The 10,916-nt window shown below is 52.9% G+C and overlaps 1 protein-coding gene across 1 annotated transcript; it reads left to right on the forward strand.

Moving 5' to 3' along the window:
• Positions 1–37: 37 nt before the first annotated feature.
• Positions 38–10,547, forward strand: ADGRG3 (adhesion G protein-coupled receptor G3). The gene is made up of 13 exons (XM_062586907.1): positions 38–1,590; positions 2,221–2,250; positions 2,524–2,677; positions 3,053–3,173; positions 3,926–4,066; positions 4,377–4,499; positions 4,590–4,629; positions 5,412–5,512; positions 6,044–6,156; positions 6,557–6,849; positions 7,725–7,818; positions 8,421–8,707; positions 9,314–10,547. The coding sequence occupies exons 1-13, from the start codon at positions 1,542–1,544 to the stop codon at positions 9,427–9,429; spliced, it is 1,662 nt and encodes a 553-aa protein (XP_062442891.1). The 5' UTR covers positions 38–1,541; the 3' UTR covers positions 9,430–10,547.
• The last annotated feature ends 369 nt before the right edge of the window (positions 10,548–10,916 follow it).

Raw genomic sequence — 10,916 nt, forward strand, 5'->3', positions numbered from 1 at the left:
CCTCCAAGAGCTCAGCTGGAGCCTGGGCTTACAAGTCTCCTTGGAGCCACAGACCCAACCGGAGTCTCTCAATGCCGTGCAGTTTCCCTTCAACCAGCCTGGCGCCGACCGAGGCGGCGGCGGCGGCCTCAGCGGGCCCGGGAGCGTGAGCAGCATCATCCTACAGCAAGAGAAACGGAGGCATGGAGGGATGGTGGCGTGGGTCGCTCAGAGCCATGCCCATTTGAGCACTGAATCTCTCCAAGGATGGAGGTTCCCCACCTCTCCGAGCCCCTTTTCCAATGTCTTACTGCCTTCAGGGTGAACTTTTTTTTTTTTTTCTAGTATCTAATGGGAATTTCCCAAGTTCCAGCTGGTCCTTGTTGCTTCTCGGCCCTCTACCATGCCCTTGCATGGGGGTTCTTCCACCCAGAGGCAGGTTTTGGTATTCGTCTTTGCTGAACTTCATGAGGTTTCTTGCAGCCCATTTCTCCAGCCTAGCGACGTCCCCGCATGCTAATGTAACCTTAACAGCCTATGATACCTTGCTGAGGCTGAGGCAGGTAACAGCACTATCAGCAAAGCACCACGAGCACAATTTTGATAAGATACGAAGTGACGAAGGAGGCAGGAGAATTTTTTTCAAAGGGGCAGGGAGCCGTTACGATCGCCTCCAGTGGCTATTGCTAGGCAGGCAAGGGGAAGGCCAGTCGAATGATTCATTTTGCAGCGTCCCACAGGGCCGGGATCTCTCCAGCGGGTCTCTTGCTCCCTCCTGTGCTGAGCACAGCCACGATGCAGGCCTGGGCTTGCGGCCAGAGCTCAGATCTAAATGTGCAGCTTGCAAATGCAGTTTTTAATCTCCTAACCCACCGGCTTCTTTGCAAAACTCTGCTCCTGCTTGTGGGTAATCCACCTCCGTCCTGGTCTGAGCTGTTTTGCCAACAGAAGCATTGCTTGCAGCCGTGGAGGCAGACCTTCTCGGTGACGGTATTATTTCTGCTCTGGGGTAAAGCCGGGCTTTCACCTCCCTGTGCCCGCTGGTGTTGAGGAATCCTAGTGGTTGGCTAAGTGGGAGAGAGTCTGTCCGGCCACAGACTTACGTCCCACCTCCTTGCCGCCCACAAGCTTGGGGTCGTCCGGCTGCCGGGCGCAGCCACTGTGCCTGCAAGACGCTCAGGAGACCAGGGCTTGGCTGGTGGCAGAGATACCCTGACCCCCGTCACCCCCCCTCCCTTTCCGGGATGGGGGGTCATCGGCAAAGTGGGCTTTGGTGCGGCAGGTCGTCCTCGCCACGGGAGAGCGGGGTGAGGGGCTCCGGCAGGGCGGGCAGGAGAAGTGCCTCTGGCCGTTATCGGCGTTGCTGCGAGGTCAGAGGAGCGGGGTGTTTGCCAATCCACAGGAAGGAGCGCAGTATTCGCGTAAGGGAAGTGAAGACACTGCCGTTGCCTCAGGAGAAGCCACAAACCCTGGGGGAACCTCCAAAAGAGCGACGTAGAGGGTGAGGGAGCAGAGAGCCGCTGGCGAGGGTCCCGGGCTGCCTGGAGACACAGAGCAGCAGCATGAAGCGCCTGCTCCTGAGCTCGGTCCTGCTGCTCCTGCTGCTGCCCGGTGAGTGCCTCCCTTGGGGCGATGGGTTGGTTTGTAGACCACAGCGGTGCTTCAGCCCACAGGGAGCGAGATGTGGACAGGGCTGGGCTGGAGGGTCCGCTCCTGGGATGCAACAGAGAGCTGGGAAAGAAAAGAGGGGAGCAGAAGGCTTTTGCTCTAAGCCCCTCTGATCTGTGTTGCCTGGGCTGTGTACTGCACTGCTGTGAGGTCTGCACCAGCAGGGTCCTGAGCAGAGTCTGGATGGGTCCCGGTTTTAATAGCCATCCCCAGCAGCATGGGATCACTCCTGCAATGGTGGCAGGAGGCTGGACAGGCTGCTGGAGGGCAGCTCACCAGCTAGACACGGTGTTCTTGCGTTTACCAGCCCGCACGTCTGCCCACTTGTTTTTTGAAAGCTTGCACATTTTTAGTATCTAAGCCAGCCTGCAGCCAAGATGGTCCCAGCTTAACTGAACGGATGAAGAAACCTCTCCTTTTGTTTCTTGTGAACCTGGCACCTGCCAGTTTCTCCCAGTTCCCTCCATTCGTCTGCAGGAAGGCAGCGCAGAAGGATCCCTATCTCCATGCCACCTCAGGACTGACCCTGTTTTTCTTTTTCTTTTCCCCTTTTCCCACACCCTTGCCTTCCAGATGCTGCCAGAGGACGGGAGAGCTGTGATGGTGAGTGGCTTCTCTACCCCCATGCCTGAGCCCAGTGTGCTCTGAACCACCCCAGGCGGTGGCCTCGATCTTGTAGCAAGGGAGAAGGTGCCCACTCCTGCCAGGGCCGGGGGGCTCCCATGGTGGCGAAGGGCTGGAGCCCAAGCAGGCAGAGGCGGAGCTGCCTCCAGCCATGCTCTTCTCGCTTGGCTCCCTGTACATTCCCTGCATCCCAGCAAGGTGGAGGCGGCTGGGGCATCCTGCGGGAATAAGCCGGGTTCCCTCCTCTCTCAGCCCTGAAAAGGGGGGACAACAGCTACAGCTGCTGTAACACCACCGTCAACCCAGAGGAAGAAGGCAGAGTGAACGTGATGCTGTTTGCCTGGTGCAAGGAGCTGCAGCAGGCCAGGAACCTGGCATGCAGGTGTCTGAGGGAGAAGACGCACAGGTAGGTGAACCCACAACAGTGCAAGAGGGGACCGGGCTTGGGGAATGTGGAGTGCCTCAGGCCACTCTTGCTATTCTGGCAGGGCGTACGGAGTCAGCCCAATATGCCCCTGCAGGAGGAGCCCGTCTGCTGGCTCTGGAGCACGTCCTCTCTGTCCCCTCTGCCCCAGGAGCAAGGGGTCCAGCCCACAGCCCTGCCCAGCAGCGCCTGCGTGGGAGAGAGGGAGGCAGCCCTGTGCTAGCTTGGGGCTACAGTACAGCTGACCCCACTGGGAAGAGCTGATCTGCCCCGTCAAACTTGCTGGCCTCGGTCCGGTATGCTGAGGCCACTGCGTCCCTACTGCTGTCCCCTGTGATGGCCCTCTTGGCACCACAGGTTTTTGCAATCTGCAAGCTTCTCCACCAGCAAGAAGATAGCAGGGGTGAAAGCGCTGCTGGTGAACATCAGCAGAGCCATCCTCCACAATGATGTCATCTTCTCCTTCTCCCCTTCAGAGGTGAGAAATACTTGTCTTTTCCTTCCGAATGGGCATTAATGAGCCTGACAACCAGGCAGCTCATGCCAGGAAGCCAGGCCTCTGCAGGAGGCGATAGGAGGTTTGCTACCCTAGGAGGCCAGTGCTGGCCCAATGTGCTTTCCAAGCTTTCCTTGGCCCTCTCCCTTACTGCTGGAGGCAGGGCTCAGTGTACCAGAGTGTGCTTTTCTCCCAGTCATCCGCACAGTTGCTTTCTGAATCCTTTAGAAACTTCAGCATCCCATGGCAACGAGTCCTCCAGATTAACAAGGAACTGCATGAAGTGCTTTGAAGAGTCCTGTCTCTTTGGCCCTTTCTTCCCAAAGAGCTGTCCCAGGTTCCTCAGGAGGAAAGTCGGTGGTGGGTAGGAGGGTGGCCACGTGAGGACAAGGTTGAGGAAGACGAGGAGTATGTGGGACCTCGTGCCTCCTGTCAGCCCTGAGGCTCTGCATTGTCTGGGCATGTCGAGGGACTATGTCCCCATGGGACGACAGTAGGTTGGCAGAGAGGTCCTAGAGTCTACTCCCAGCTCTGCCCCAGCACCTGCTGAGTGCCTGCGGACAAGGCTTTCCCCTTCTGCCTTCAGGCCTCCTGGCAATTTAACTCAGTAAAATCCACCTGGGGAGGGCTGAATTTGAGTCTAGAGCAACACTGGCAGGTCCCAAGAAGAGAAGTGACAGGGACAAATGGGACGCTATCAGCAAATGATCCCCCACCGTTGTTCTCCGGTGCAGGGCCCCAAGAGGATTAACTCAACGGAGAGGGGGAACACAAGCAAAATCCGACTCCCCAGGGAGCTATTTCAGTCCATGAGCAGCCAGACAGCCCAAGTGGTAGTAATGGTGCTCAACACCAAGCAGCTCTCCATGTTCATGGTAAGAACTGTCATTTCCAACTTTCCTCTGGCCCTGCTCCTGCCCTTGGCTGTCCAGGACACTATCCAGGAAGGCATTTGCTGCATCGGCCAGCGGCCAGCGATGAGGGCATGGGTCTGGTGGGCACCTCCTATGAGAGGACTGTGAGAGCCATGCGGGGCCCTCAGCTGGCTCAGTAGGGGCTGGAGGACTTCTCTTGCCTGATCACACCAGGGCTGGCCTGGCCACTGCTGGGAGAGGACTGCAGACTCTTGGCAGAGCAAGGAGAGCCAAGGCAGACCCGCTCACACAACACTTCCCCACTGAACAGGAGACCAACCGGACACAGCACATCCTGGACAACACAGTGGTGGGCATCACAGTGGTAGACGTGAGGGTCACTGGACTCCGGGACCCTGTGCAGCTCACCTTCACCCATAGGCAGTTGCCAAACGTAAGCCAAGCCCTCCATCCCTCACCCCTGGTGCTGTTGCTCTCCCCTCACCAAGGTCTCCCAGCTCACTGCTGCTCTCTCCCATTGCAGAGTGTGCGCCCCCAGTGTGTCTTCTGGGATCCCAGCAAAGGTAGCAGCCTCAGCGGGACTCAAGTGGGCTCCTGAAACTGTGGTGCCAAAGCCCATTGAGGGAAGGGAGAAAGGCTACTGGGGAAAAGCCATCAAAGCATGGCACTGAAAGACTCTAATGACTGCTGAAAAGCCTCTGGCCTAGGGATGAGGATGGGTCAGCTGCTCTGCCATGGTCTCAGCCTCCATGTATTGTCAGCTCAGGAACACCAAGGGCTTTGTGTGGACAGGGGATGGCTCGCACGGCTGGAGAACTCTGTCCTGGCTCCCAGGACTGAGACCATCCAAGGCCAAGGGGTTCTTCTGGGCATCATCTGTGGGACTTTGTGTGTGCTGTGACTATGCTTTGAAATTCAGAGAGATGGGTCCAGTTTAGGGGATTTTGATGAGGAAGAGCTGCTACACAGCAATTGTCTATACAAACAGAACAAGGTGGATCCCCAAAGGTCCTTTTAACCTCTTGATATCACTTGCATGTTCAGGCACCTAAATAAGAGAGCTCTTCTCTAACTACATCGTCCTTTACTCACTGCTGGTTAGGAGGATGCCATGACATGGTCATGGCTGTTTCATGGGCAGACATGCCACTCTTCAGATGTCCCCCATGCCCTTTGCAAGCCAAGGCAAACATAGCCTCCATCCTACCATCTCCTTCCTCCCCAAGAGGCTCTGTTGTATATCCTCAGCCAGGACTTGAGGCCTCTCTGGTGGCCACGCCAGGATGTGCTCACTGAGAGGGTGTTCTGCCTCATGTTCACTGTTTTCCCCACATATCTTTTGCAGGCCAGGGAGGAGGCTGGAACACCAGTGGATGTATCACTCAGCTTGGGGACAAGGGGACAGTCTGCTCCTGCAACCATCTGACCTTCTTCACTCTTCTCCTGGTGACAACCCTGCTCTATACAGCTCCTGCTTTTACCCTGGCTGTTGCTGCCTGCTCCCCCTTGGCTGTTTGGTGCCTTAAATGTCATAGTAGCTGCACTTCCAGGGATAAGCAATTGTATCTGCTTCCCAAAAAAGCCTAGCATCGCTTCACAAGCCATCATCCTAAAATCAAACCCCAAGCCAGCCTAGTGACCTGGAGGGCAGGAGTAGGTCAGCAGAGGATGTAAAGGATGGAAATGGTCTGCACTCTACCTGTCAAAGCAGTGAGAGTTAGAGATCTGTTCTCCTAGCTGGAGGTTTAGAGACTGCTTGTGATCCATCATAACTTTAATTCATCTCTCGTTCCTCCAATCCTAGAAAGAGGTTCGCTCTTCTCAGAGCCACTGTGTTCCCTGTTCCCTCTAGAGCCCTTCTCAGGGACAGTGGTCCCATTGCTCTAACCTGAGGGAGCCATAACTCTAGTAGATGCAGATGGGCTTTCTAGGCTGGTTCTAGGCCTATCTAACTCAATGTATGTGTGTGTTTGGCAGAGTTCAACTCTGGACAGGTCCACAGCACGGGCCTTGATGGTTATTGCAAATGTTGGCTGTGGGGTAGCCGTGGCTTCCTCAGTCTTCTCCATTGTCTTCTACATCTTCTTAAGGTAGGATGTGCCCAGCTGCATCCTTGGGCTCCACAGAGATTTGTCAGCCTGAGGGACAAGAGATATGTGGGACCTGATGCGCCCAAGCCTAGTGCCTCCGCATACTTAGATCCCACATGCTCTTGGGCGTGCTGGAACCTACTTGTCCTCCAGGAAAAGGGGTGATTTTTCAGGGCAGTGGAACTGGGTGCTCAGAGAGTAACGCTGCCATGTGGCTAGTGTCCAAGGCAAGGGACTTAGAATATCCCCTCTCTCCTCCCATCAGCATTTCCTGGTGTGATTCCCCTCTTGCCATATCATATGGCGCTCACCCCTCAGCACCAAAATCCATTTTCTCTCTTTCCTGTCATGCTCACCATCTGTGTCTTCTGCCTTTTCTGCTGCCTCTGACGACTCTCAGGTGTGTGTACAAAAAGTTCAAGTCAGACAAAACCATCCGGATCAACATGGCACTGCACATGAACCTCATCAGCAGCCTGTTTCTTTTCAACCTGACCTTCCTGTTCAACAATTGGATCCCTAGTATGAGCCTGCCAGGGCTGTGCAAAGGTCTGGGGGGCTTCACTCACTACTTCCTGCTCTGCTGTTTCACCTGGATGGCTCTGGAAGGCTGTCATCTCTACCTCCTCTTTGTCAAAGTGCTTGGCACCTACATCCGCCACTACCTGGTGAAGCTGTGCGTCATCGGCTGGGGTAAGCACCATCTGTCCCGGGTCATTCAAAGTGCATGGCCAGACCTGGGTCAGACCTGTGAGGGAATATGGCAGTGTCACTGCTCAAAGTGTGCTCTCAGTTTGCACCTAGTCCCAGCTGTTGCCTTTGCTCCTGCTCCTTCCCCCAGCTCTCCTCCCCACTGCTGGGGCAGTGCTGCCTGTGAGTCTCCTTCCTCCTGGAGAGTGATGCAGCGATGCCGTTCTCGGAGGAGGGCTGGAGCAGAGCACGTGGGGGATCAGGGAGGACTCTGCAGTCCAGGAGTGCTGTTGCTCCAATCAGAGGGCAAATAGGTCGATATAGTGAGAGGGAGAGAGAAAGAGCCCCATTCCTTCTATAGCTCTGAAATGCTGTGATTGGAGCTAGGAGGTGTCTCACACGGACTCAGTGATGCAAATGACACTGCCCAGAGAGGATTTGAGATGACTCCTACAGAGGATCTTCCATCCTGCTGAGGACCAAAATTACCTACCTTATTAAGCAGAGGAACTCCCTGGAGAGTCTGCTGGGATTTTCATTATCTTCCCTCTGCCAGAAACTCATGTTCCCCAGCACCACACCTGTTCGGGAACTGCTTGGCATCAACAAAGCAAATGATCCTGCAGAAAGTTTAGTGGACAGTGCTCTCAGCTCAAATCCTCCTACCAAAAGCTGTTACATCTTCTCCACATCATGTCCAAGCACCATCTGTTGTGCCTCCTACAACCAGTGTACTCTGAAGCTCTCTCTAAACTCCATCTTCCTAAAGAACAGCACATTCAGGAGTAGCAAGGAAAAAGCAGAGAACCCAAGCTGACCATCTTACCTTTCTCATGGATTTCTGTCGCCCTTCACACCCATCTCCTTTGTTTTTCCAGGTTTCCCTGCTCTTGTGGTCATTGTAGCAGGAAGCATTGGCAGCTATGGAAAATACAGCATTCAGGATATAGATAACCAGCCCATATTCTCCTTGTGAGTGACACTGTCTTATGTAATTGTCCACAGAGATTAGATGGCTATTTGGCATGCGGAAAGGTAACTCACTGACCACAGAGCTTTGTGTCTGTATCACTCAGCTTTATGCAATGCTTCTTCTTCCCTATTTTTGATTTAAAATGAGTGGCTTTCTATAGCCACACTAACAACCATTGCTTGTTCATGCTGGACTTCCGTGGTGCACGGCTGCCTGCACAGAGTGCCAGGACACTCAGCAGGGAAGAAAACCTTATGCTAGGCAGGACCAGCCCAGTCATCACCTCAGTCAGCCTCCTCTATCATGCCACAGGCCTCTAGATCATGGAAAACAGCTAAGGTCCGGTTAGATTTCTGTTGTGCACTCCTCCACTTTAGCTGAAGAACACATGAAAAACAGATTTGCACTCCTATCTCCAATGCTTCATTCTGGCCTTGGAAAAATCTGCCATGAGGGCATTTCCTGCATCACTGTCTCAATGGGAAGACTTGCATCCCAAAACTTATCCTCCTGAGGAGATGCTGGGAGGGTTTCCATGGATGCTACTCTGATAGTCTGGAGGAGCAGAGCAACTAGAGGTGTTGATGTTGTTTCTTCTCAGGTGCTGGATCAATTCTGAGCATGTCATGGTCCACTACATCACAAATTGTGGCTACTTTGGCCTCATCTTCCTCTTCAACACAGTGATCTTTGGGGTTGTGGCCTGGAAGAACTACCACCTGCAGAGCTCCAGGCCTGCGAAAGAGAATAAGGAGGCTTGGAAAACGGGCCTGATGGCAGTAGGACTTTTCTGCTTACTGGGAGCCACCTGGGCTTTGGCATTTCTCACCTATGGCAACACTTCTGTGCCCACACGCTACCTCTTCACCATCCTGAACTCCCTTCAAGGTGAGGGGCCAGCCTGATGCTTGGGAGCATGTTGGCAGCATGGGGCTCTCAACGGTTGGGCTATGAACACAGGGAGAAGCAGGAGCAAGCCTGGCAGTGCTTAGACCAGTGGTCCTAAGGCAGAGCCCCAGCACAAAGGTGCCCTTCCCTTTAACAAGGAGTGGAGTGACCCAGTCGAACTATAGGTCCCAACAATCAGTGTTGAGCCTTGAGCTGGCTGTAAAGGTGCTTGGAGGAAGAGGTGGTTGGCAGTAATGCAGTCAGGGCTGCCAACCCACATCCAATCTCTACTTGGGAGCATTTCCTCCAAGGAATCCATTCTTTAACAGAGGAACAACATGATCCATCTGGGGTCATAATTTATCACCTTAAAGATGGGAAGTCCTTACTGAAGATGCAGGAATGAGCTGGAGGAAGTGTGGGGACAAAATCCCTCCTGGAATTTACAGCAATGAGCTCAGAGTTGTTCTCTGCAGCTCTGTACTTGCAGGGAATGAGCTAGATCAGGGTCATGTACATCCCACAGGGGCCAGCAAGCTTCCCAGAAGGATGGTTTTTACCCTCTCTTGCTGCTGCTGGTCATTGGCTTTCTCCCTTTCTCTACAGGTCTCTTCATATTCATCTGGCTGGTTGTCCTGTACTATCCAAAGGAAGAAGAAACAGCTGGCTCCTCCTCCCATATCATCAGAAATGACAAAACCACAACCGTTTCCCAGGACTAGCTGGTTAGCTGGATGTCCCTCCCTGCCATTGAGTGTACCTACTGCAAGCAAGCTTCTGTTTTAAGGGATCTAGCTTCTGTCTGGAAAGCGTGAACTGGGAAAGCAGCTGGGGACCCTGGCAGAGAAGCATGGCTCCAGAGTCCTCACAAGTGCCTCAGTTTCCCTTTCAGTGGGGGCGAGCCCCCATAGCATGGCACTTTGCTTTGATTGCTTTTTCCAAGTAGTCTGCCTTGGGCAGCGTGAAGCACCTCATGCGAGGAGCTGTGGATACATCCTTTCTGCTCAAGTCAATCCGGGTAGCAACTTTCATATGACTTCAGAAGTGGCCCTCAGCTTTCATTTCCTAGGAATGCTGCCAGGAGAGCAGAGAACCTATGAGCTGTCTGCATTCAACCTGGATGGAGCAGTCTCAGTTTTAGCTCCTTACTGCCAGCAGAACAAATTTTGGCACTGGACAAGCCTAGAGATTGGTTTTACTGCTGTACCCAGACTCTGCAAATTATTTGAGTCAGGGGGAATTTACTTGCCCAGAGCCAGGAGATTCAGGTCTGGAGATTAGCAAAAAAGCTAAACCCCATAGACTTCTCATTAACAGCTTCCAAATGAATCATGACGGATTTTTTAGAGCAAGGGCTATGCTGTACTTCCAAGTCCAAGGGCTGCTGTACTTAAAATCATAGAATCATAGAATTGGTAAGCTTGGAAGGGACCTCTGGAGATCATCTAGTCCAACCTCCCTGCTCAAGCAGGATCATCTAGAGCATGTTAGACAGGGTTGCATCTGGGCGGGCTTTGAATATCTCCAGAGAAGGAGATTCCATAACCTCTCTGGGCATCCTGTTCCAGTGCTCTGTCACTCTCACAGTGAAGAAATCCTGCAAGACATTTTCTGCAACACGTAACGATCTCAGTGAGGATACTTTATTTCAGCACTTCGAGTGTTAGGCAGCTGCAATTCCCAAGAACTCAGCCAGCTGCACTGTGGCTCCTTAGAGCTGCACTGGGTCCTTCAACGTTTGCCTGAGTGTCTGCCCATAAATACGCAATCATCTTGCCAGAGAAAACAGTTGTCTCTTCTGTATTTGTGCCTTAGTATTAAATCTCTATCAGCTGTTTAAGCAGTACGAATTTAGTCTTTGATGGTTACAAGACAATATTTATTTTCTTTATTTTAAGGATGTGCAAAAATCTTTCTAGCAACAGGACCATTTGCCATCATTCAGAAGGAAGAAACACACACACATACACACGCTCAGAGCAGCACTTTTTCTGTGCTAAAGCTACATCATCTGTGTCACAAAGAACTAAGCAAAGTCAAGTTTTGGTGGGTAAATAGCTAACATGAACCCTTCAATCTCCCTGCATTTCTGTGTGATTCTTTCCAAGGAGGAAAAAGTAGGAAGGAAGAACTTCTCCTCTGCATTCAAGGTTTCTGGAAATTTGTTCTCTACAAATGAGATTATTTTAGAAATGTCTCATTCCCCACT

The sequence above is a fragment of the Rhea pennata genome, chromosome 13, assembly GCF_028389875.1.
Source record: "Rhea pennata isolate bPtePen1 chromosome 13, bPtePen1.pri, whole genome shotgun sequence".
NCBI lineage: Eukaryota > Metazoa > Chordata > Aves > Rheiformes > Rheidae > Rhea > Rhea pennata.

Coding starts and splice junctions, on each gene's coding strand:
- ADGRG3 (XM_062586907.1), top strand. CDS start 1,542: ATGAAGCGCCTGCTCCTGAGCTCGGTCCTGCTGCTCCTGCTGCTGCCC. Junction 3,174..3,925: donor TCTCCTTCTCCCCTTCAGAG/GTGAGAAATACT, acceptor TCTCCGGTGCAG/GGCCCCAAGAGGATTAACTC. Junction 4,067..4,376: donor AGCAGCTCTCCATGTTCATG/GTAAGAACTGTC, acceptor CCCACTGAACAG/GAGACCAACCGGACACAGCA.